At 46.9% G+C, this 26,799-nt stretch overlaps 1 protein-coding gene across 1 annotated transcript in view; it reads right to left on the bottom strand.

Annotated features, from left to right (window-relative positions):
- Positions 1-26,799, bottom strand: part of MAP6 (microtubule associated protein 6) — an 84,632-nt gene that overhangs the window by 12,515 nt on the left and 45,318 nt on the right. Inside the window, exons 2-3 of the mRNA XM_080641115.1 lie at positions 9,540-9,753; positions 6,769-6,971 (exon numbers count right to left, since the gene is read on the bottom strand). Of these exons, the coding sequence (XP_080497241.1) occupies positions 6,769-6,971; positions 9,540-9,753 (417 nt within the window). The remainder of the gene's footprint in view (positions 1-6,768; positions 6,972-9,539; positions 9,754-26,799) is intronic.

The following is a 26,799-nucleotide window of genomic DNA, read 5'->3' as shown; positions in this document are numbered from 1 at the left end:
GGCAAACACTTGCTCCACAACGTCAGGAAGGGTCCATAGAATGGCACAGGAGGACATAGTTTGTAAGCAATCAATGAATCTAAATTGTCAGGATCTTAGTGTTTAGGTCTGTGGACTCAAGATGATTCAACAGCTAGAATTCCTAATCTGATTGTTTGCCCAACTGCATGTTTTGTCAGAGAGTACTCATAGTTAATAGTGAACACAGACCTGGCGAGTATTGTAAAGGGAAGGGGAGGGGTCTGAAACGACCTATATTTAATGTCCACTCTGGGTTCCCTATAGCCATTGTGCCATTTCATCCTCATTCCTCTGCTCTGAGGTGGGTATTAGTGTCCCCGTATTGAGGATGTAGGCTCAAAGAGGCTAAGGAGGCAAGGTTGAAGACTTGGCACTGATTTCCAGCCTTGAAACTTATAATTAAGTGCATTGCCAATGTTAACCAGCAGTCACATGATAAATAATAAAATCCAGGCAGGTGTGCCTTGGAGATAATGCTTTTACGCCAGACCACCACAATAAAGTGAGCATTGTAATAAAGTGAGTCTCAATCTTTTTGCTGGTGGAAGGTCTTGCTTTCAATTCATCAAAAAATGCAGTATTTGTGAAGTGCGATGAAGTGAAGCGCAATAAAATGGGGCATGTCCGTATATAATGATGTTAACTCTGGTATTACAGGTATTCTGGGATGGAGGGATCTCCACATCAAGTGGCAGTGGGATGGAGGAGGACTGGACTAGGTGCCTGGTTCTGCAAGAGTGGAGCCTAGGAGGGGTTGGCCCCATTCAGTTGCAACAGCTGCCCAAGCCCGGCTGGTCTCAGGCTGGTCTAGGGTAGGGCCTTGCCTTAACTGTAGACGGTCCACAGTCTACATCCTGAAAGAAATGTTTTTATATCTGTGGTCTTAAAAATGTACTGCTTTAAGATATTTTAGCAGTGCCCTAACCGGTTTGGCTCAGTGGATAGAGCGTCGGCCTGCGGACTGAAGGGTCCCAGGTTCGATTCCAGTCAAGGGCATGTACCTTGGTTGCGGGCACATCCCCAGTAGGGGGTATGCAGGAGGCAGCTGATCGATGTTTCTCTCTCATCGATGTTTCTAACTATCTATCCCACTCCCTTCCTCTCTGTAAAAAAATCAATAAAATATATATATTAAAAAAAAAGATATTTTAGCAGTAAAAGGAACTTGAAACCAGGAAGACATGCAAAGGCGGTGGTGGTGGTAGGGGGTGGTTTCCCAGGCTTTGTGAAATGGGACTTGACACTCCCCAAAATCTATGAGAAGATCATAAATTTTTAACCCAAGTGAAAACAAACAAACAAACAAAAAACACCAAGGGAAGAAATTCACTAAGAACATACAATCACTAAGGAAGAATTAAAAAACACATAACTAGTCCTATATAATAAAGAGCTAATATGCAAATGGTCATCACACCCTCACGCCGTTAAGGCTCAGACACTCAACTCTGGGGAGAGAGGATGGGGATCAGCCAGGCTGCAGCCCGGGAGAGGGACAAGCCACCCGTCCTGCAGTCCCAGGCACCAGTGGCTGCACCTGCATCCCAGGAGAGGGACAAGCCGCCTGCCCCACGGGCCCGGGCGCCAGAGCCTGCCTCTGCAGCTCGGGCAAAGCTGCCTGCCCACAGTCACCTGCGGCTGCGGCCGGCTTGAGTGAATCCAGCCCGGGTCCTGGGTACCTGCAGCCGGCAAGAGGGAGGGAAGCCTGGGTCCCGGCTGCGGGGCGAGGCAGAGGCGGTTAGGGGCGATCAGGCCAGCAGGGGAGCAGTTAGGGGTGATTAGGCCAGTAGGGGAGCAGATAGGGGCAATCAGGTAGGCAGAGGTGGTTAGGGACAATCAGGCAGGCAGGCAGAGGGGTTCGGGGCGATCAGGCAGACAGGCAAGTGAGCAGTTAGGAGCCAGCGGTCCCGGATTACGAGAGGCAGTTGGACATCCCCTGGGGGGTCCTGGGTTGGAGAGGGTGCAGGTCGGGCTGAGGGACCCTGCCCCCTCCACCGGTGCACGATTTTGTGCACTGGGCCGCTAGTTTAGTAATAATGAACTATTTTAAAAGTAGACGCTGATTTTAATTCTGTTTGCTGGTTTAGGGAGGTGGTGTTAGTAATAAGTATGGATCCACCTCCTGGGCTTCGGGCAGCATCAGCGAGCATGGTGAGGAGTGCAGGCTGAGGCTCTGGGCGAGCTCTGCCCGCTGGGCTGCACAGGGAGAGGTAGCCGGGCTCCCCACCCTCCTGCTTTCTCTATTGTCAATTCCTGTCCTCTTTCTGGTTCTGAGTGTGTCTCACCTTCTCTTGGGCTATTCTCTGTGTTTTTCCTCTCTCTCTGCTTCTATTTCTACCTCACTCTTTCTCTCTTGTCTTTCTTTCCACCTCTCTCAATTCCTGCTTTTGATCAAAACAATCCTTAACTGGTTAAAAGAGAGCTGAGTAATATACTGTAATATGCTTTTATGTATGGTTTATAGATTGAACAGTATTTTCTGTTTTCTGCCTCATACAAAGGCAGGCAGGTGGGTATAATTTTTTCTGTTAATCCAGAAAACAAATACACAGTGGTATTCATATGTATGACCCTTGATTGATTCCTACCAAACCTTCTCGCCCAAACCTAGAAATTGGGGACCAACAATAGGCTAAAAAACCCAACCTAGAGCTCCTAGCCTACAGCAAGAGAGGACCTATGCTTGTTGCCCGATATGTGGGTGAGGGTGAGAAGCATGATGGCAGGGAGCATGCAAGGGTGTGGGGCGCAATCTGGGTGTATGAAATGGAGATCCCAGTTAGCAACTGCCCGCTCACATGGTACCAGGCCTTCCCATGTCAACCTCTACCACTGTCCAGCCTTTGCCTTGACCCTCCCTGAGTGAACTGCTCCCCCAGGAACTGAGCTCACTTGGTGCTGAACCCTCCACACCTTTGCTGTGCACTCCCTCTGTCTGGCATGTCTTGGCCACCTGTCCAGCCACTGAGGTCTTCCCTGATCCACAGAACCAGCTAGAACAAATTCCTCCTGCTGCCCCACTGTGGTCAGAGGTGGGGGCTCAGTCATCCTGGTTCCCTAGTGCCCAACACAGTGCCTAGCACGGAATAGGTATTCAATCAACGTATGTTGGAAAAGGGAAGTGGGGTTCCACATAGAATCTTTTGTCTCCCATTTTAGCAAAAGGAAATCAAAGTGGGCAAACTTGGCCCTAGCTCTGAGGTTCCCTCCCAGATCTGCTCTCCTGCCTGCAGGCCTGCCCCTGCACACCGGCACCCTACCCAGTCTCCAAGGCTCCCTCCCCCATGAGGCCTTCTGACTCCTACTCCTGTCCCTTACCTGAGTTTCCAGCTACCTGCTTTGTTGTTACCTTATGTGGGCCTCTGTTATGGCTGTTTCCACACCCTCATGTTAGGCACACACAAGACTGTCACCCCACACAGTGAGCCAGCCCCCGAGGGTGACACTTCCACAATGACCAGCTTAAATGAGTAAGGGAAGGCATCTCTGCCAATCCTTGGGAGAAGAAAAAGCTCGAACTGACCGTCCTGCTGGTCGACAGGAAGCGGGGAGAGAGTTGGGCCCAGCCTCGCAGCGGGGAGATGAGGTAATGAACGCAGGCGGTCACTCACCCCCAGCAACACGGGATCAGGGATCAAAACGTTACACTACCTTGTTGGCCAGTGGGTCTCCCGGTCCATCTTCGCCTTTCCCAACACTTAGCTCTGACTGCTCGCAATTAGTATCTGAGAGGCAATCTAAAAGAGTCAAGCTGCATTATGGAGAACCCCAGAAAAATGCAGGGCACAGCTCCTCTCGTGGAGAGTGGCTCAAATGGCAAAGCTTGGTCCTTCACCTACTCAGCTGGGCCTTACCAAGGAAATAAGATCAAGAAAGTGGCATTCGACTTTAGCATTTATTTAAAATTGGAAAAACTTTGTTTGTTTGTTTGTTTTTCTGAGCAGGCACAGACCACAAGCACGTCACAATCAATTGGCTATACATGAATAGTTTTGTCATTTTCGTACTAACAGCAGGAATGAAATAGCACCAAGAGAGGTGTGCGCTACACATTACATAGACAATCTGTGGTACGCAACAAAACCCAGGCCACAAAATCGGAATTAGACACTCCTGTCTGCCTCCGAGAGGCAAAAGTATAGTGTACCAAACGGGCACGCCAGCCGGGACCACAGAGCTGCCGGAGCCAATGCCCAGCTTCAGGGACGGTTTTTACAGGCAAGCAAAGCAGACAGTGGCAAAGCTTCAGTCCTCGCTCTCTTGCCAGGGGAGTTGAGGAAACCATAGGGAAATGTACAAAACTGGGAGGAACAGGCATTGGGAGCTTGGTCACCTTCAGAAAGGCAAAGACAAAACACTGCTTGTGGAACCGAAAACAGTTTCCATCAGTACGTCTGGGGTACAGAACAAGACGGCTGAGTTTTATTGGTAAGCAGTAGAAATCAAAGCTTCTTGCCAGTGAAAGGACATATTCAAGAGTCAAAGTGAACTTCAAACAGGTGTTAAAAAGCTGGGGATACTGAAGGGTGGAAAAGACATTATACAGGTCATCTCAAGCCTCGACTCAGGTGCAGCAAGGTAGGGAACTTAGTCCCTGGGGCTGCCAGGTGGGTGGCGAACTCTACAAGTTGGGCAACACACACTTGAACCAGACACAGGGATCAAGTCACATGTATCCTATTTGTGCTACTGTACAGACAGATTTATTTATACGACTCACCATGTCTAGGACAGTGTCTGGCACACAGGCACTCAGTAAGTGAATACTGAGTGAACGGTTTCCTGTGCATTGTAAAGTTTGATTTACTTGATCTGCAAAAAATATGTGACTATGCTACGGAGAAATCCAAATTGTGGCTAACATCAACATGTCTGACCAATCTTGAGAGAATGAAAATATATTGGCCAATTATCTGGATAAAGTTAAGATCATGTTGATAGAGATCTCTGGTTCAGGTTAAGATTAGCTAGCAAATAGCTGGGATCAGTGCTGAGATCGACTCTGGTCATTTCCAGGTAGGCATCAAAATCTGTGATTCAGAAACACGAAATGCACTCGCATCTTCTACCCTTTCACTACCTCTCCTTCCTCACAGTTCCATACCCTGAGGTAGAAAGGAAGACGGCAGAGGGCCTGGCCAAGGGCTTCAGTGTTCATAGTCCTGTTCTCTTAGGAAATGTGGCCGGCATGGCACATGTTCAACGAATCCACAAAGCACTTCTCCATCAGCTCCAAGGTGACCAACAAAATTGTGTCAAACCCAGATTTGGTGGCTTAAATGGTCAGAACAGGAGACAGCACTCGGAGGCCCTGCTTCCTCCAGACCGGAAGGACTAAGGAACGTCTGAGGTAAGGAACTATGAGAACTTCACTCCTCACTACTTTCCTTACAAAAGAAAAGTAGGCCTGAGTAGAGGCTTGGCGTCATACAACAGCCCAGCAGTTTTCCAAATGCTGTCGACAGTGAGCACTTTAAGGACACGAGAAATAAAGCATACTAAGCAATACACACGTCATAGGTTTGTTTGCAAATGTAATTTTCCTGGCAGGTTTTTTGGGGTGTTTTCACAACAGCTCTCTGACTAACGCCTATGACACAACTCTAGCACAGCTAAGATGGCCCTGGCCACCACTGGAGGCTTTGGCCACACAGACACACAACACACAGTTCATTGAGAGCTGCTTTTATTCATTAATGAGGTTAAAAATGCTTGCTAATCACCTAGCAGGGAACTCCCCTAGTCTTTGCTAAGTCACAGACATTTCCCCTAACCCGAGGCTCAGCGCCCTCCGTCCTCTCTGAGGAGCAGCGCGAGAACAGTCAGGAAGGGAGAGTAAACATTGCCATGCCTGTCACTACGTCCACTCCCTGCCTGCATTTCTCAGAAGCAGGAGAGTCACGTTCTAAACACTATCCCTACACCTTGAACTTTCTTCCTCCGTCACCTGTAACCAGCTGTCCTGCAAAATCGGCAGCACCGGGCAGGCAGCCTGCGGTGGCTGAGACACCTAACCTTTACCCTGCCCTAGTTTTAGTCACCAGTGGGAGTGGACAATGTAAAGCCTACTGATAAGAAACTAAATGGAGCCACACATTTCTAATAGAAGATTCTATGAGAAAATGACTTAAATTTAGCAGACACAACTAAATGTATTGACATTAAGGCCAAGGTTTTCTTGTGTTTTTTTGTATTTTTTTTTTTAAATATTTTCACAAATGTTGTCCATTGCTGAAGTCCAGGTTAAGCTTCCATAGCAGATGACAACTCTCAGAATTTGGAAAAGAACACATTTACCTGAAGGTCCAAATTGATCACTGACTGACCTGGGGAGGAATAGGAGGAGGACACCCCCACAGACATTTCTAAGCACGACCAGGAGATTCCCTTCGCAGCGGCTAGGAATTGCCTCTGTGCGCTAAGCCCTGCCTGCCTTCCTCACCAGCACGGGGTCTCACCTGCCGTGGGAGGCACAGCCAGTGAGCCACACGGCCTGGGGCTCCAGGGCCCCGGGCATGGCCCCTGGGCCACGCCGTGGAGAGGCACGCCATGGGTCTTTGAAACAAACAGGATTCCTCCACTAAAAGAAACCAAACCAAAGGGCTCCTGGAACGCTCAGGACCAAGACAGATGAGAAGCCTCTAATCAATTTTGTGGCCTTTTTTTGTTGGTTGGTTTTTTAAAAAAGAGAAAGAGAGAGAGAGAGGGGGGGGGGGGAGAATAAAAGGAAAGTGCAGTGAAATTTACTCTTTCGCCTCAGCCAGTTTATTGTTCATCTCTTTACTTTGCTCCTTGTCGTCGGGTTGGGCTTGGGGGGCGCTGGGGCCCTCCGCGCTCTTTTTCTTGAAGGCCCGGCCCGACACCACCTGCTTGTCTTTGGACTTCCTCGGGGCCTTGTGGCTCGCTGAGGTCTTTTTTGGTTTGGAACTCTGAACACTAGGTTTTTCCACCTGCACGGAGAGACAGACAGACGGAAAACACGGAAATACAAAAGGAGAGAGAGTGGGAGAGAAAATTTAGAGAGAAGACACAATTAACGAAAGGATAATGGGAATGCCGACATTTGACCCTGAGGGAGCAGAGTATAAAGTGTTCTTAGTGACGTCAGGCCACGTGGCTTCTAGAACCCTCTGCACTCCCTGGTCAACACTCTCACTGGTCACATGGGGCCCTGGACGTCTCACCCCGGACACCCAGGCAGTGGACTGTGCTACTATTTGCACTATCCGCTTCCCCTCCCTGTCCAAGTCAGGCAGGCATATGATTTGCTCTTGTCAGTGAAATGTGAGCAGAAGTGACTGGGTCACCTCCAGGCCCACTCAGTCAGACTGTGCTTCCCAGCGCTCTTCCTCCCACCACAGAGAGGCCACGCCTTCACCCCGAGTTTCTGGCTGCAGAGGTAACAAGGAGAGCTGCACCAACCCACGGTGGGTGTGTATTATAAGAAACTAGAGGCCTGGTGCATGAATTCATGTATGGGTGGGGTCCCTCAGCCTGGCAATCAGGGCCGATTGGGATGGCTGGGGCGGGGAGGGGGAAGGGAGGGAGGGACTGCAAGAGGTTGGCTGGCCGGTGGGGAGGGATCAAGGGAGGTTGGCTGGCTGCCAGAGGTTGGCTGTGGGAGTGCACTGACCACCAGGGGGCAGCTCCTGCATTGAGCATCTGACCCCTGGTGGTCAGTGCACACCACAGTGACCTGTCGACCAGTCATTCAGTCGTTCGGTCGCTTAAGCTTTTATATAGATAGAGAGACATCTGTTGATGTAAAACACAGAGATTGTGGGATGGTTTGTTAACATAAGCCCACCTTTCCTCTGTTTCTGTCTCTGAGATGGTGTGCACAGATGGAGAAATGCCCTCACTGAGATGCTTCGGGCCAGGCACCTTGTCTCAGTGAGGCCTTCACAATTGCCCAGCATCCGCTCCTCCTCTCAGGCTGGCTCCTCAGCCCGTACTTCCCAGAGCAGCTGTTCAAGCCCACTCCCTCTCCCCAAGCTCCCTCTCCCCAAGCTCCCTCTCCCCAAGCTCCCTCTCCCCAAGCTCCCTCCTCTAGCTCTGCCCCTTTGTTCCTAGGAGATGGCCTTGCCTTCTCTTTCTCAAGAACTCTGGGGTCACTAGGTGTGATCCCTCAGTATGCCACCTCCCATCCATCTCTAGATTTATTTTCTCCAATCTTTCCTCCTTCTTCCCTTTGAACCTTCTTTTGTCCAAAGCCAACCCCATGTCCTGGGTCCTACCTCATCTGTGAAAGGTGGACAGAGATGACATTGGGCTCCTGGGCTGGGTCACTCAATCACTAAGTCCCAGAGGTTTCCCGTCACCCCAGACCTGTTCCTAAGGTAACCAATCGGCCTGGTTTGCCGGGGACTGAGAGCTTTCAAGAAACATGAAACTCTCAGTGCTACAACTACAGGAGTCCAGGCAAACGGGGTCGGTTAGTTATCTTACCTGCATTGGCCAAATAGGAAACCACTGAGTGCCAGACTTTAGGGCAAAAGCAGAGAAAAGGCTGTCTAGGGTCTCAGACTTTTTCTACTACTGCAGATAGGAGAGCTGATATTTTCACGATTCCATGTGACCTGACCTCAGAGAACAAGCTCTGGCATATATGAGTCCTGTGTCAGCAGCGGAATCTCCAACATGAATGCTGGGATGCAAACAAGGCAAAATGGTGTCATTAGAGGAAAATCCCTGGATTCACGTAAGTTACTTAGAAATGCAATTCATTCACAAATTGCTCATTATAATAACAAATTAATCAAAACACATCTTGCAGCTGACATGACAGGTGTGTTGTGATGACTAAGGACTCCTGGTGGATGGTGTTTATCGAGTGAAAGGGTAAGAAAACGCAGGTGAAAAAAAAGAAAGGCAGGTGACTTTCAGGGACTGGGAGGTGAGGAAGTGTCTGGAGCTGAGGATGAGGCAAGGGTGAGTGGGAAGGAAGCCAGGAAAGGATGCCCCAATACTGGGCCAGCACTGCAGGGGCAAAAGCAGAGTTATTTTATGACAAGGGGATTTAGGGCTCAGAGGAGATTTTCTGTCACTTTTTTTTTTTCTGGGTTTCTCAAAATCAAAAGCTAGTTTTCTGCACATCTGCCAGTCTTTACACTGTTTTTTTATTTTAGATAATGTTCCTTTTACACATTCCTTTTGAATTTATCAAAGGTTCTTATTAATAAGCCCCCTCTATCTCAGTGAGCTGCATAAGGGAGCTGCATTTAAATATATATATATTATTTCAGAGAGAAAGGGAAAGGGAAAGAGAGACAGAAACATCAATTATGAGAGAGAATCATCGATCGGCTGCCTCCTGCATGCCCCATTGAGGATCACGCCCACAATCTGGACATGGGCCCTGACTGGGAATCAAACTATGACCTCTTGGTTGATAGGTCCACGCTCAACCACTGAGCCACCCCGGCCGGCCGGCTCATGGGAGGATTTGGAGTAGCCCCGCTCCCATGCTCTCTCCATCCCAGGCTGTGCTGATGGGCTCCCCACCAGACCCGCCTCACCTTTGGGCATTCCTTGAAAGGTTCGCTGTAGAGGCTGCGTATTCTTCTGCGCTCAATGAACTTATTGTCAGCTGGTGTTGGCTTGTTGGCTTCCCCTTTGAACTGGGCGCTGTAGCTGGTCTCATGAGCCATCTTATCATCTGGGGGCTTGTACTGGAGCTTCGCCTTTATTGGTTTCACAGGCTTGATGTCCGTCCATGCTCTGAATTCATTCCTGGGAACCAAAGAAAGCACAAGCACTATGAATCATCATCTGCCTGGAAGCAGCGCCCTCACACGGGGCTGCAGACTCAGCCAGCTCACCATGAGTCCTGTGGTACTGACTGGACAGTGGCTGAAGAGGTAACTCCACTCTGTCCTCACAGGCAAGTGCAAAGTTTCCTCCGCCAAGCTAATGCGGGTTTTGGCAATAGCAATAGTGCCTGGGAGGAGGGCTCAGGCTCCCAGCTCCCACTGAGTGATCAGGCACGGGCAATTCTAACCTCTGGGCCTTATTTTCCCAATATTCACGATGAGGCTGAAAAAACTCAGTCCATTCCGTCATTCATGGATTCAACATACACAGGTGGGGCAAAAGTGGGTGTACAGCTGTTCGTACGGAAAATAATACAATCATTAATAAATACACACATATGCTCTGTTTCGTGTACTCACAGCTGTACACCTACTTTTGCCCCACCCTTTATAACTGAATGTCTGCTATGCGTGATGTTTAAGAATTACAAAAGTTAAATGCAGTAATAGATTCGCAGTGTTAAACCATGTGCCTGGTAATTGTAGTCAATTGACAAATGCCAGTTCCCTTCCCCACGTTGTCATGACGAAGACCCTTTGCTATGCAGAATCCTTAAGGATAATTCCCTCCTTTGATAGCAGAGGGCTTGCTTCTTATAGTGCTAGAACTTAAACAGTCTGAATCACTTTAGATGGCAGTCCTTATGAAAAGTGTAAATGCTCACTTTTAAATAGCATGTGATATGGATATCACAACTGGGACATGTGTTGGGATATGTACATGTAGGGAGTCTTCGTGTGCTTGGCTGTGAATGGCTATTGGTCCTCACCCTAAATAACCCCATCTGCTGCTTTTTTGGAGTCAAGTGTGTCAGGCATTTTGTTCACAGCAGTCTCTCTTGTGGTTTCTCATGAGCTGATTCTGATCTGTTACAGGACTGGAGATGAGATGGTCAACACTTTTTAAAACACAATAAAACAGGCCTGGCCAGTGTGGCCCAGTTGGTTGGAGCGATGTCCTGTAAACCAGAGGTCTCAGGTTCGGTTCCCGGTCAGGTCACATAGCTAGGTTGTGGGTCTGATCAGTGGCCAGGGCACGTACGGGAGGCAACTCTCACATATCTTTCTCCCCCCCTCTCTCTCTCCCTCCCTCCCTCCCTTCCCCTGCCTCTCTTCCTAAAAATCAATGAACATGTCATCCTCGGGTGAGGATTTTAAACAAAACAACACATGGCAAATATAAACAGATGTAGCTGTGGCTGAAATGAAGGCCACAGGGTCCATCCTGTTTGTTGGTGCGTGGGATTCAGTGCATAGGCTCTGTGCCCCCAAGGTCTCATCGGGTCTGTTCTCACGTGGGGCCATGAGAAGCTGTGTTGTGGGAAAGGACGAGTTAGTGTATGAACATCTGTGGGGTTGGTTCTTCCAGTGCCTTCTTTCATCCCTGGTGACAATGCCCTCCTTCAGGGCCCAGAGATGAGTGCCATGAACAGGAGGCCATGGGAATGGCAAACAGAGCTTAGACTGTGGTGGAGACACATGGGTTCTAGTCCTAGCACTGCCTTTAACCAGGCCTCTCCCCTCGCTGAGCCTTAGTTTCCTCATTTGTTAAATAAAAGAATTACACCGGACAATGTCCTTCTAGCTCTGAGGCTCCCTGAGTCAGTGAAGCTGGTTTGGTAACTCTGAGCCACTTTTTGGTCATTTGACCTCCTTAGGGAAACTGGTTCATCTCTGATTAGAGAGCACGGTTTCTTAAGAGATGTTTCCCAAGCTTCAGACTTGCCTTCCCAGTACAGCTTGGACATCCACCAAGATGCTGTATCAACAGCTCAAACTCAGCATCCCTAGGACCTAATTGTGTTGTCCTCCCTGCCAAATCGTCCTCTCTCATGAACTCCCTCATTGCTCTGTTTCACCCCTTCATTCACAAAATGATTTACTGAGTGCTTCAGGTCTGTCTGGCAGGATGCTGAGCTCTTTGGAGTGGAAAATGAATAAGAGCAGACCCTGGGCTCAAGATGTGAGAGGCAGAGGGCTCTGATGTTACTCCAGGGCAATACAGTGAGAGCCACGAGGGGGAGGGAGTGAGAAGCACAGAGGAGGAGCTCCTACCCCAGAGTCAGGGGTAGGGCTGGGGTTCTGGAGTGGAGTCAGAAAGGCTGACAGGGAGTTGGCCAGGGGAGCAGGGAGTAGCAGGTTCCAGGCAGAGCGAGAACACCGAGAGGCTCATGGAGGCACAGCCCACTGCGAGAACCTGCAGGCAGTTTGGGTGGCTGGGCTGAAGCTTGTGGGGAAGGGCACAAGAAGCTGGACAGATCATGAAGTTGTGTAGCAGCCATGCTAGCGGGATGCTCTGGACTGTAACAAAGAGTTGCCAAATGATTCCAAGCCAAGGATGAGTGTGGCCAGATTGGTTTTGGGGAACAGAACTTTGCAGCAGTATGAATGGTGGACAGAGGGGGGTGGTGAGGCAGGAGGACAGGCTTGAGATTGTACAGGGAGTCAGAAGGAAAGTGGAGGCCTGAACCAGGACAGTGGCACCGGGGACATGGGCAGGACTTGAAAACGGCTGGCAGGGAGTTGGCCAGAGGAGGAGGAAGCGGGTTCCAGGCAGATGGCAGGGAGTTGGCCAGAGGAGGAGGAAGCGGGTTCCAGGCAGAGTGACAAGGAATCTGAGCATTTTGATCTTGTGGGTAGAGGTGCTACTGATTGCTGCTGTGATGGGGAAACTGGGAGGAGAAAGGAATTTAGGATGGAATTGAGACCCTTCTGATTGTTAATGGCACCCATTCACTCCGACATCCAAGTTACTCTTTGATCCTTCCTCTCTTCTCCTTCTTCCTTCTCCACTTTCCATGGGTTCAACCAGTTACTAAGACCTGACTTCTGAACCATTTTGGCTCTATACAGAGGCTTCGGCCTGGCCCTGGTGACCCCTAGGGCTCTGGCCACCATTACCTGCCCAAGGCCCCACACCTCCTTCCTCCCACTCCTCAGGACCAAAGCCCTGCTTCTTAGATGAGGCCCTAATACTTGGCCTAAAACTTGCAGTAGCCAAACCAGTAACAACCTGGCTCCCAAATGTATAATGGAGCAACGTGGATCCTCTGCTCCTATCCCAGCCTGCTTCCAGAATTAGGACTGACATGGGCATACGCTGGCCTTGAGCACTGTTTCTGGGCCATCTCTCCCAGGCCAGCCCTGCAGCTTTCTAGGTCTCTGCAGTGGCCTCCGTGCGCTGGCAAATGTCTCACTGTGAACATGTTCCATGGGGCATGTCCTCGCGGGAAAAGCTTGGTAACCCCTAATCCTGAACATCTTGGCACATCATCTTCCCATGAGACTATGCTAATAAGTCCCATAATAAGTTCACTTAATTATGACAAACTGTTAGGTTTAAACCCAAGTTCTGTTCCTTAGAATTGTCTCTGAACTCTTCACAACACCTTTCCCAGCCATAAGTAACTACTAGTCATATGTCATAAAAGCAGAATTAGCTACTATTCATTAATCACCTTTAATAAGTTGGTGGGTTGGGTTTTTTGTTTGTTTGTTTTTGCATATTCTCTTGGTGCTTGCAACAACTTAGAAAGAAGGTAGTATTATATCCCTTTTACAAGAGAGTAATGAGAGAGAGAGTGTGTGTGTGTGTGTGTAACCACGGCTCAGAGAGGGTAAGTGCCTTGCAGAAGGCCACAGAGCTGGAAAGCAGCAGAGTTGAAATCTGAGCCCAGGTCAGTAAGGCTCACAGCCTATGTCCTTCCCACTGCACTTGGGCAATGTGCTGGAGCTGCAGCCCGCTCCCTCTGCCCTCACTGAAGGTGCTTGGGCAGGGTCTGGCCTGCTGTCTGCAATGCCGTGGAGGGTTCATATGACACAGACTGGACTAGATGACATCTGAGCTCCTGCAGCTTTGAGAAGCTCCGCCCATAGCAGTGTAGGCCACACTCTGAGGCCAGTCACATCTGGTGCCTCTTGCCACAAGTTCACGGTCCCCTGTAGCCATGAACTTCCCTTTCCGTGACAAGATTTCAGCTTGATCAGTCATTTACTCTTTAACTCATTCATTAATTAGTTAATTAACTCATGCGGCATTTGCCAAATACCAGCCATTGGTGTGGCATGTGAGCCACAGGAAGGAGTAAGCCATGGTTGAGGTGTCTATCGTTTAGTGGGTCAGGATCTGTCCATGTGTGACCCTAGGCAAATAGGACAGAGTTCAGACTTTCAGAGGGAAAGAGAAGAGGGCCTTTAATTCTGGAGAGAGGAAGTGGGGAAGGGGGCACTGGAAAATGCAGATAGAGCAGTAGGTGAATGTAACCGACACTTGCCCAGCACCTACTTCAAGCTCATGGCAGCTCACGGCAGCTTTGGCTCCCGTAGCCATCACTATGGGTGCACACCATAGTGAAGCTCTGGGCACATTGGGAAAGCCCCCATCTGCAGGCTCTGCCCTGGTATCCCAGTGGTGCTCCACATGCCACAGCTTCTCCTGTGTCATGATGTGGGGGAGTCAGGGACAGGATGATCTCCAGCTGCATTGCCAAACGCCCACTGTCCCTTCCACAGTGGGTCCATGGGTGGAGCCCTGCCATGAGGCTTGACGCAGGATGTAGCTGTGCACAGCACACTCCCTGCAGGGGCAGAGGAGGGTTCTGTACTACAATGTCCCTCTGTGGGTGGGTGAACTGCACACAGAAGCCCCTCTATCAATATGTTCAAGTCTGGGGTTCAATGACCCCTCTGGTGGCTCACCTGTGCTGGAAAAATCTATAAGAGAAGCCTGGGCCAGTCTCCGGCCTCCTTCCCAAGGAGTGGCAGAGCCAGGCCCATCTCCTGGAGACCAGGTGGACAAGGTGCTCCTGGACTGCTCCCTTGAGACCTTTAAACAGCTGCACAGTCACGTTCAGAGCAGCTGCTTAGGCAGGATTTTAGGATCTTGCTGATCAGGCAAAGTCTTTAAAGGAGCCAACAAATACTCTGCCTTCATCTTCTCCTGCCCAGTCCCTCGGCCCCATCTCACCTGGGCCCTCAATACCCACCCCCCCACCCCCACCCCCCACCCCCGGGCCGTGGCATCGGGATCCTGGTCCCAAACTCCCTCACTGGTTCTTCTGCAGGAGAAACCTTCCCCCCGCTCTGCTGTGAGCACGCTGCTCCCGACTGAAGCACCTCAACAAATCCCAGTTCCCTACAGGACCAAGGCCAAACTGAGGTCCCTTTTAGCTCCCATCGGTGATGTGTGACTTGGCCCCAAATGACCTTTCCAGCCTATTTCTTTACCCTCCTTCGTCATTCATTCACGTCGGCATTCAGGGAGCATTTTCTGTGTGCCAGGCACCGCGCCAGGCTCTATAAGTGCATTATCTTATGTTGCCCTCACAACAACCCTGCACCGATTTTGCCAGTGATAACACCATGCTGCCCTTCCCCAAACACAGACTGCACTTTCCTGCTACTGAGTTTTTGCCCATGCTGTTCCCATTCCTGGCAAGCTCCTCCCTCCACACTCCCAGCTACTAAAATACTGCATGGCCATTCGTGCCAGGCTCACGTGCTCCCCCTTCTAGGGAGCCTTCCCCAGCCCCGCCGCTGAATCAAGCTTGTCCTCTGTTTTTGTCTCTGTAGCTCTGGCCGTGCTTTACCTCAGGCCACCTGTGTAGCTACCGTTCATCCCTTCCCGGCCGCAGTCACTGAGGGTCAGGACTGCCCTTCTGTGTCTGCGTAATCCTCACCAGGCCTAGGATGGGAATTCAGAATGCAGCCTCCCCTCACCCGTGTGAATAGCTAAGCAGGAAGTTCCTGGGCTGCCCCAGCCAGGGAGGGGCATAAAGGTTGCTACACAAGCATCTCATGGCATCTGACATCTCTGTTTGTAGTGAACCCCTTTCACGTCCCGCGTGGTTCAGGGTTCAGGTTCAGGGTTCAGGCTCTGGAGGAGGCCGCACACAAATGAAAGAGACTGGAAAATATTAATTTGGAAATATTGAGCCCAACTCAAGGGGAAGGACTCCGCTTTGCTCCGGACTAGCGATCCCTTTTATTAAGACCATGGGATCCACCCATAGCTCTAGGCAGGCAATTCCAGTAATAGCCAATCAGCAAGGATTCACATAAAATTAAAAGGTGGAGGTTGCTTTAGCTATCATTGTCTCAACTAGACAGTGGCTGGTTGGCTCTGACCTTTCAGAGCTTCAAGGTTGACCAGCCTTCCGGGTTTCTTGTCCACACCTCTCTGCTAGTGAAGGCAATGGGTGGCTTCCAACATCTGTTACTTTCTACACTAAGTGTTCACATTCTCCTCCCTTAGGTGGAACTTAATGCCCCTCCCCTTGGATGTGATTGGACTCGCTTCCAACAAACAACATGGTGGAAGTGATGGCATGCAACTTCCCAGACGGGACCAGAAAAGGCCTTGCAGCCTCCTCCTTGCTCTCTCTTGGGTCCCTCACTGTGGGGACAGTAAGCTTCCATGCTCACTGCTCACTGAAGCAGCGTCCATGGAGCGGTCCTTATGGCAAGGAACAGAGTGGGCCATCTTCAAAGTGGATCCTCAGCCCCAGACAAGCGCTCAGATGACCTCATCTGAGCTAGAACCACCCAGCTAAGCCAGTCCTAGATTTCTGACCTTCAGAAACAGCATGAAATAATAAATGTTCATTGGCTTAAGCTGCTGAGTTTTGGAATAATTTCTTACACAGCAATAGATCCTAACACAGACCCCAATCAGAAATTATTTTTTCCCACAAAAAAAAAGGGTTTAAAACACCCAGGCTTCATGTCAGCGAGGCAGAAGCGCTGGAGTGAGCAGAGCACAGGAAGTTCAAGTTCCCAGCAGAGCTGTGGCATCAAGTTAACAGAGCGGGTCATGCTCTGGTCATCAGAAACTGAGGGTGAACATTTTGCAGCCTTCACTGGAAGGTAGAAAAGCCGACTATGCAGCAAAGCTGGTAAAAATGCACCTGCCTTGAGGCCAGGTCATAAGCAGAAACGAGGAGAGACAGGCCCTCATCGGGGAAAAGGAAGTCTCAGTGCACGCAGCACACACGGTTCGGGCAAGTGCAGGCGGAGGTTAACAAGCGAGAAGAGGCACAGAGCCAGAGCCAGAAGAGAGACGGTCATTCACCGGCAAGAGCACAGGCTGTGGAATGAGAGAAACCTGAGCTGGATCCCGGCTCGAACCCTTGGGACACTCCCTACCTGTTCTGAACTCAGTGAGCTCATGTGGAAAAGACTGACACAGGCCTCCGAAGAAGACTGGATGTCTCTATCAGAATTACAAAGTCCACCATGGATAACTGTATAATGACGTATTTGGTTTTCCTTACAGAGTTGTATGTTCAAGAGCGATTATTGAATATCTTCTACGTTCCAGCCACAGGGGTTAAAAATGCAGCATGAACAGGCAGGTGCAGCTCCTGCCACCGCTGACCTTGTAATTAGGTGGGGCCATCTAAGCAATTACACAGACAATCAAATTACCTGTCCAGCCACTGTCATCTTTATGACCACCGCAGTCAACAGTCTGTGTCCAGAGTGGACAAAATGTGGGCATCAGCTTTTAATGCCAGGTTTATTTCTGAATGTAATTCACATTAGACTTGAACAAAATAGCATTCAATGAATGCTGATTAATCGAATCTCCAATACTGAGTGTCCACCATAAACAGATGTTCGCTTCTTAAGGCCTCATCCCATTAAAGCACATTTCCTCACAGTGATTCAAGGGGGGATATTGAAAGAGCAATTATAAAGGGAGAGACTGAGACAGGCAAGAGCCGGTGATTGATGAAGCCGGTCTCAGGAGGGGGAGGTGGGGAGGCATCAGGAGAGGCTTTGGCCTTGGGAAGAAAGGGTGGTAAGGAAGAGAATAGAGGCTGGTCTCTCATTCTAATTTTAAAAACCCTGCCATTTACAAGAAACAATGAAATAGAATTATACAAGAAAGAATTTTACTGCTGAGAAGAATATATACACGTGTTCACTGAATATATGCACCTAACCTCTTAACAAAAATGGAAATGTAGAATAATGGATTATTGCCAGCTATAATCATATGTAAATTCCATTTCTCTGCCTATAAGCCCCAGATTTATTTCTTATGTATCTTAGTCCTTGGGAAATAAAATTCTTTCCCCATCCTCTTTACAACAACATTTTCAATATTCCTTAACTGCTTTATGAAGGAAGAAAAAACTGTGCCTTAGGATTTTAATGGCCTAAAATCTTCCTACAGATTTTCGTAGGCAATTTATGTTGTCATGGAAACATATTCAGTCTCTGTTCAAAAATCGTGCCTACATTTGATATAGCCAAGTATCCCCCAAGAAGGGAAGTGGGCTCCTTCACGGAGGCAGTCGCTGAAGGCTGGCAGTTGCTGGGCTGTTGTCAGGAGTTGGTTAAAGGAAGTGGGGTCTGTAGGTTTAAAAGGAAAGAACATCCCTGAGCCTAGAGGATCGCCTGGGGTTGAGTGTAAGTTGCTTCCTCCTGGCAGCGATGACTGGATCCAGAGAGGAGCTTTAAGATCTGATCTGTTCATGTGTGTATATGCTCGAACGCATCTTTCAGCTTCTTTTGTGTGACAGGGAGAAAAGGGAATCTTACAGAGGATGCTAACCATGCAGGATAGCTCTTCTTATCCATTAATACCCCATAAACACATGCACACCAATAAAATCATGGTTGATGATTTTGTAAAATAAGAGAAGCACACATTTGGGCAAAAACTATCTGTATGTAAAGGAAAGTTTGAAGCTAATCTAATGTGACTAGAGAATGAGTGTGAAAGAACCCTCCCCTTTCCTTACATGGGAAGATTGATGTGGGTAACAGTCGGCAGTGACAGCTGTCAGGACGCGGTCCCTTTATTAGGAAAACAGCTCCTTCTGCAGATAATGGCTGGCGAAGTCCTACATAGGCTGCATGTGGCTCTCAGGCCCCTGTGCACCTGAGAAACAGCGTCTCATGAGAAAGCCCATGTGCACAATATGGATAGAATTATGAGGACAATTAGTTAAAAATGGAATCTGCTCAAACTAGGAGTCAATTTGATTCTACATAAATTAATTTAGGTTGCAGTGTTTACTAGACACTATGCTTGGAACTGCATGGAAGAAAAAGGGTGCAAAATAAGAAACCTACAGCTGGCAGAGGGAGAGGGTCAGAGTGGGGGAGCGTGGTGATGAAAGTAAGTCCATATATAAATATGCCTCAAGTAGAAACAAATAAGAGCTAGACAATAGGTTATAAGAAAATTATATTCACAGTCTTTTCCTTTTGCCTCATCCCCGTGTCCCCATTATTATCTTGGTTGATTAGCCACAGGAATGCCTTTTCTCATGCTGGAGTGGTTGTGCCGCAAGACCACAGAGTGATCTGGTCGAGGTTGAGGGAAGGCTGCACTCTTGTGGTTTGTTGGGTCCCCAAGGATCTGTGCCCATTACTTGCAGAAAGATGGTTCCTAAGACAGGAAATGGGAACGCTGAGAGTGAGCTCTGAAAGGTCGGAGGAAGCGCTACCTCCTTCCGGGGGTAAACTTGGAATTCTGGAAGTACATTCCTATGAGATGATCTGTACATAGTGCCAAGGACACTGTACGATACATCTAGTGAAGGGCTCAATAAGTTGGTTTCCGCACTCCGTGTTCTGTGCACAGGAAGTACTGTGCACTATAAATATCCTTTTAACAAATAAAGCTGGTGCTGCAAAAACCATCTTGAGACCCATGCTAAGTTACTCTTTTAAATGACGCTCAATTATAAGGGAATAGTAGGAACAACTTGTCCTAAATTTGACAATATAGATGAAATGGACAAATTCTTAGAAAGATGGAAATTACAAAACTGACTCAGAAGAAATAGAAGTCTGAATGAATGTATATCAAGAAAAGAAATTGAATGAGTAATTTAAAATCTTTGCATACAGTAGTGTGTTGGAATTGGTTTATACTGGCTCACAGAGCTGATAGTTAAATTTTCAGTAGCTTGAAATCAGCCATGTGAAAGTATTCATATCAGGAAAGTGGACTACAGATTAGGGCCCTCCTTTTTCCAGAGAGCCAGTTGTTAGACATTTACCATCATACCACTGCTCACATATATGGTTGACTTATTTTTAACAAAGGTGCTAAGTTAATTAATTCAATGGGGATAAGGATCATTGTTTCAACAAATGGTGCTGGGGAAACTGGATATCCATAGGAAAGGAAAATGAATCTCAACCATGAGCTTATAACATACACATAAAAATTACAGTCATATGCCACTTAACAGGATATATTCTGAGAAATGCATCATTAGGCAATTTCATCATTCTCCAAACATCATAGAATGTACTTACTCAAACCTAGATGATATAGCTACTATATGATTACATGTGCTATACTTTTATAGACTGGCAGCATAGTAAGTTTGTTTACACCAGCATCATCACAAACTCATGAGTAATGCATTGTGCTACAACAATACCACAGCTACAACATTACTACAGCTACAATGTTACTTGGCGATAGGAATCTTTCAGCTTCCCTATAATCTTATGGGACCACCATTACATATGCCATCCATTGTTGATGAATCGTCATTATGCAGCGCGTGACAGTAATTAGACATAGACTATAGACCTAAATATAAACCCTGAAGCCAGACAACTTCCAAAAAAAGACATAAAAGAAAATCTTTGTGACCCTGGAGTAGGCAAAGATTTGTTAGATATGACACAAAAACCAAAAACAGTGAAAAAAAAATTCAAGTTCATCAATATTAAACATTTTTACTCTTCAAAATATACCATTAAGACAGTGGTCAGCAAACTCATTAGTCAACAGAGCCAAATATCAACAGTACAACAATTGAAATTTCTTTTGAGAGCCTAATTTTTTAAACTTAAACTTCTTCTAATGCCACTTCTTCAAAATAGACTCGCCCAGGCTGACATATTTTGTGGAAGAGCCACACTCAAGGGGCCAAAGAGCCGCATGTGGCTCGTGAGCCGCGGTTTGCTGAGCATTGCATTAAGACAAGGGAAAGACAACCCATAATCTGACAGAAAATATTTGCAAAGCATATCTATATATATTAAAAGGCTAATATGCTAAGTGTCCAACCACCTGACTGTTCGCTATGAAGTGCACTGACCAGCAGGGGGCAGACACTCAACGCAGGAGCTGCCATGATGTGCACTGGCCATTTACAGAGAAAAGGCACCAAGGACCTGGCTCCCACAAAGCAACACTCAGCTTCCCCCAAGTGGGATACAGGTCCCGCCTCCACCCCAGAGTGACAGTCCACCAAATCACAGTGATGCTGCCAAGACCCCATGGTGCAAAATGTGGCCCATAGCCCAGCACAGCCCAGAAATGGTCGCTGTGGGTGCTGGGTAATGACATCACGTAGCCCCGCCCGGCTTCCTCTCCCTAGCAACTAGCTTCCTTGGAGTTTCTTCAGTCCAGGAACATGACTTGCTTTATAGCCAGTTGGAAACATTTTACACTGTAACCAAATATCTGTGAAGCATTTTGCCATGCCTCATCTCATTTGATCCTCACAGAAATCCTGGAGTGGGTAGATAGGAGACTCGGTGGAATCCTGTTTTCTTTTCATTAGCCAGAAAACAGAGATTTAGAAAGCTTAGAAACTTGACCCAATTGGAAAGAAGTAAGAAATGGTGGACCTTGAAAATGACTTCAGGTTTTCTCACCACACAGAATATAGTCAAACACTGCTGCAGTTAAATATTTTACCCTTTGTTCTCCCTGCATGATCTACAATAATAATCTGCTTTGTGTTAATATTTACTGTTGTGTTGTTGACAATTACCTGAAAGAGAAGTTGGGGTGCTTCACTGAGCTGGAAAAAGTTTAGCTACATCAGAAAGCAGGTCTAATTAAGCAAGTTTATTCTCTATATCTATAAAAGGCTAAGCTGACTTGCGCATGTGCGATACATATAAAGCTCTCGCTGGCGCCAATTACACGCATGTGTTTCGATCTGTCATTGTCGATCATGAATTTGGTTGACACTTCTATTATAGAGAAAGGGTGAATAGCAATATTAAAATATTTCTTCTAATTTCCTTTCAATGTACACGAATTTGTGCACCAGGCCACTATTATCTTATAAAGAATTTGTATCAGAATATACAAAGATCTCTTAAAACCCAATGAAGTTAAAAAAAACACACTAATTTTAAAATAGGAAAAATATTAATAGACACTTCACTAAAGAATACATACAAATGGCAAATCCTATATAGGTGGCCCTAACTGGTTTGGCTCAGTGGATAGAGTGTCAGCCTGCAGACTGAAGGGTCCCAGGTTCGATTCCAGTCAAGGGCATGTACCTTGGTTGTGGGCACATACCCAGTAGGGAGTGTGCAGGAGGCAGCTCAATAGATGTTTCTCTCTCATCGATGTTTCTAACTCTCTATCCCTCCCCTTCTCCCTTCCTCTCTGTAAAAAATCAATAAAATATATTTTTTTAAAAAAAGCCTAGGTGGCGTTTCATGATGCCCTCATATAACATCATCATAAGATGGCCGCCACAAGATGGCTGGCAGGAGAGGGCAGTTGTGGGCAATCAGGCTGGCAGGGGAGGGCAGTTGGGGGCAACCAGGCCAGCAGGGGAGGACAGTTGGGGGAAACTGGGCCTGCAGGGTAAGGCAGTTGGAGGGGACCAGGCCTGCAAGGGAGGGAAGTTGGGGGCGACCAGGCCAGAAGGGGAGGGCAGTTGGGGGCGATCATGCTGGCAGGGGAGCAGTTAGGAGCCAGCAGTCCCAGATTGTGAGAGGGATGTCCAACTGCCGGTTTAGGCCCTGTGGGATCGGGCCTAAACCAGCAGTCGGATATCCCCTGGAGGGTCACAGATTGGAAAGGGTGCAGGCCAGGCTGAGGGACACCCCCACCCCATGCACAAATTTTGTGCACTGAGCCTTTAGTAAGCACATAAAGATGGTCATTAAAAAAGTACAAATTATAACCACAGTGAGATACAACCATATACTCTCACTAAAATGACCAAAATAAAGAATACTGGCAACACTAACTGCTGGCAAGAATGTGGAACTGGATCTCTCAAACATTGCTGATGGGAATGGTACAGTTACTTTGGAAAAAAACAAACACGTTTTAAAGTTAACCTTTTACACTTATGATATGACCCAGCAATTTTACTCTGAAGTATCAAAGAGAAATAGAAACATAGACCTACAACTTGTATACAAATTGATAGGCAAAAAGCTGAAAATAACCCAAATGTTCATTAATAATAGGTGAATAAGCAAAATGGGTTAATCCACACAATAAAACAGTGTTCAGCAGTGAAAGGAAATGAACTGGATAAATCCCAAAAATATCATGCTATATGAGAGAGAAGCCCAACAGAAAACACTGCCTGTTATATTATTCCATTTACATGAAATTTCCAGAAAAGACGCTGCAGAAACAGAAAGAAGGTCTGTGGTTGCCCAGGCCTGGGGTGGGAGGGGGCACTGGCTGTAAGTGAGCGTGTAAATGGCAGTATTCTAAAACCCTCTTTCAGGGATGGTCGCACCACTGAATACATTTACTAAATCTCATCAAACTGTGCATTTAAAAGGGGTGGAATTTGTGTTAGGTAAATGATAACCTGATGAAGCTGTTTAAAAGTCCAGCTGGGACGTCCTCTTCCCTGACATCCCTCCCCTTGCAGGGAGGTGACCCCTGCCTGCCTGGTGCCCAGGGACTTCCCTGTAGCAGCTTGTCTGTTGGTCATTTGTTTTCTAGTCCATCTATGAGGCTTGGGAAGGCAGAGGTGGCTTCCGAGCCATCTTTATGTCCCTGGTGCCTGGTTTGGAGGCTGGATCAGTTCAGCGTGACCTCAGTGTTGCTGAACAAGTAAACACTCTTGACTTCACTCTTTTAATTATAAAAGTAATACAGAGCAATTACAGTCAGTTTTCCGTTTCTCTTTTCCTATTAATTTGTAATCTATACGTGTTAGAGAGAAAAATAAAAGATAATAATTATTTGCAAGTATGTTTCCCAGTTGTCTTTTGCCTTATATATGGATATATATATCCATATATATCCATATATATATTTAGAGAGAGATAAGATATGGATATATGCATAGCCATATCTATATACTAGTATCCATGTAAAAGCTTTAAATTTACATATGGCCTAACCTGTTAATCTTTTCTTTGATCCTGTTTACTCTTTTTTTTAAAAAAAAAATATATTTTATTGATTTTACAGAGAGAGGAAGGGAGAGAGATAGTTAGAACCATCAATGAGAGAGAAACATCAATCAGCTGCCTCCTGCACACCCCCTACTAGGGATGTGCCCACAACTGAGGTACATGCCCTTGACCGGAATCGAACCTGGGACCTTTCAGTCCGCAGGCCGACGCTCTGTCCACTGAACCAAACCGGTTAGAGCGATCCTGTTTACTCTTGAGGTTATGTTTTAAAAGTCTTCCTTTTTGCCACCATCATATAAATATCTACCTGTAATTTTTTCTTTGCACATTTATGTATTTATTTATTACATTTAAATCTTTAAGCCATTGGGAATATATTGCTACTAGAGGCCTGGTACATGAAAATTCATGCACTGGAGATGGTGGGGGGGGGGGTCCCTAAGCCCGGCCTGCCCCCTCTCACAGTCTGGGAGCCCTCAGGGGTAGGAGCCAACCCAGCGATCAGGGGACGGCGATGTCCCCATCACACTTCTGCTGCTGCCACTTCCAGCAGCACAAGCCTCGGGCAGCCCTGGTTACCTGAGCCTTGGGCGGCCCTGGGCGGCTGGGTAGCCACCATCTGAGGTTTGCCTGCACCTCAGGCATCGTCTGGGCAGCCGCCATCCGAGGCTTGCCTGTGCCTCGGGCTGGCTCTGGGTGGCTGCGGGTCTGGGGGTCTGTGGGACTCTGGAGGCAGGTACGCGGAGCGACCAGACCCGCCTGGGGGCGGGCCCGGCCGTGCCATGCACCTGCCGCCCCAGTGGGGCTGAGGGGACTGGGCGCTGCCATCTTCTGGCTGTGGGTGCTACCATCTTTGAGGGCATGGCAGTCAATTAGCATATTCCCTCCTTATTGGCTGTGGGTGCCCATCTTTGTGAAGGCGTGATGGTCAATTAACATATTCCCTCTTTATTAGATAGGATATCTGCCTACATAACTAATAACCATTTGCTTGGATTCTCTAGGCAAACAATGCATAGTAAAAGTGCTATTGTACTGATGAGGACAATATAATGTTCTGTAGTTGTAATAAAGTATCTGATTGTAAAAAAAAAGCAATATAGATGACCCATTTAAATTAAGCTTCATTTAAAGCAAATTGTCTTGGATAGTCTTTTTTTAAGTATACTTCATCAAAACCCTGTCCATTCAAAATAGGCAATATATATAATACCTATTATTTTATGGCAACAGGACATTGGAGAGTTTCCCAAATCTTAAACTGGCTTCTCTTCCAAAGGCTTATGACCACTATGTTTTCGCTGAACTTTTGAAAAATATCGGTATATGGTAATGTCAGCACACACCTAACATTGCCATGGCCTGGCTTGGCTGCAGATTTCAGTCTCCTAATGTTTCTGTTACTTTATTTTACAAATTAGTTCTTTGGTCAGAATATTGCTCACAACAACAGTTCTTTGTTGTTACTTCTTTTCTGTACTCTTCAGAAATCTATCAGCAAAACAAAATAATTCAGGGATTGCCTAACCTTTAAAAGGAATTCAAAAGTAATTAAACATTTTTGTGCTCATTTTGATTGTGCTTTACAAAACCACTTCTCCTTCCCTATGAAAATTATGAGACACCCCTGGAAAGATTTATAAAATGCCATAATTAACCTGGCATTAGTTATTTTAAAAACTATAAACACCTTACTCAACCAGCAATAAGGGATTGGCTAAATTGTGATACTTTTGTATACCTATATGATGTTATAATATTGGTCCTCAAAAACAATTTTCTTCAAAATAGGAAAGTAAATGAGAAAATGTAGATGTTATAGAAGGTGAAGAAAAACAGAACTCATAACTGTGTATGTATGTTCCCTTTTATATAAATACTAGAGGCCTGATGCACGAAGATTCGTGCAAGAATGGGCCTTCCTTCCCCTGGTTGCTGGCACCGCCTTCGCTCTGGCTGGAGCTGCCTTTCTGCTCAGGCCCAGAGCTGCCTTTCCGCTTTTCCACACTTCCCAGAGGCGCTGAGCGGCTGGAGTGGTGTGGAACACCTGTGTCATCACCATGGTGACGACGCAAGTGTTCCGCCCCCGGCCGCTCAGCACCTGTGTATGCAAATTAATCTGCCATCTTTGTTGGGTTAATTTGCATACTCACTCCTGATTGGCTGGTGGGCATCGTGAAGGTACGGTCGATTAGCATGTTACTCTTTTATTAGGTAGATTACATACATTCAGAAATAAATGCTGCAAGGAAAGGTTGCATGTTAAAGAACTTAGTTTTTAGGAAAAAAGAACTTAGTCTTTATTTCATTTTTCTTCTAAAATTTGTCTACCATAAATTTATATTAATATAAAATAATATCCATAAGGTGATTGGTAAAGATAATTCAGTGAGAAGATAGTTCCTAGAGATACAGAGACTTGAATTTTAGTCCTGCCTTGGTTACATACTAGCTATATGATCTTAACATCTCATAGCATTGGTTTCATCATTTGTAAATGAATCTTGTAGGATATGTATATATAATGTGTTTTATAAATATGATGGCATACTGGACGTTTGTTTGCAGATGAGTGGCCTATTTGGCAGATGATCTTTTTCATACATTTGGACAACTAAAGAAAAAGGCAAGTAAACAATATTGGTATTTGTAATGCATTAATGTGTGGAGTCCAGCAGTGTCTGTCAGTTCTAACTTTGCAAACTTGAAGTATCATTTGTTTCTAGGGTATGCCAAGGTCTTATAGAAAACTGAAGCTGAACAAAGAGAGAAAACATCCTGAAAAGGAATCTCCATATTGACTGTTCCCAGATATGCTGTAAAATTTTTATGAGCCTGTTTTGTG

Source organism: Plecotus auritus, assembly GCF_963455305.1.
Source record: "Plecotus auritus genome assembly, chromosome: 9".
Taxonomy (NCBI): Eukaryota; Metazoa; Chordata; class Mammalia; order Chiroptera; family Vespertilionidae; genus Plecotus; species Plecotus auritus.
This window is presented reverse-complemented; position numbering and strand designations above follow the sequence as displayed.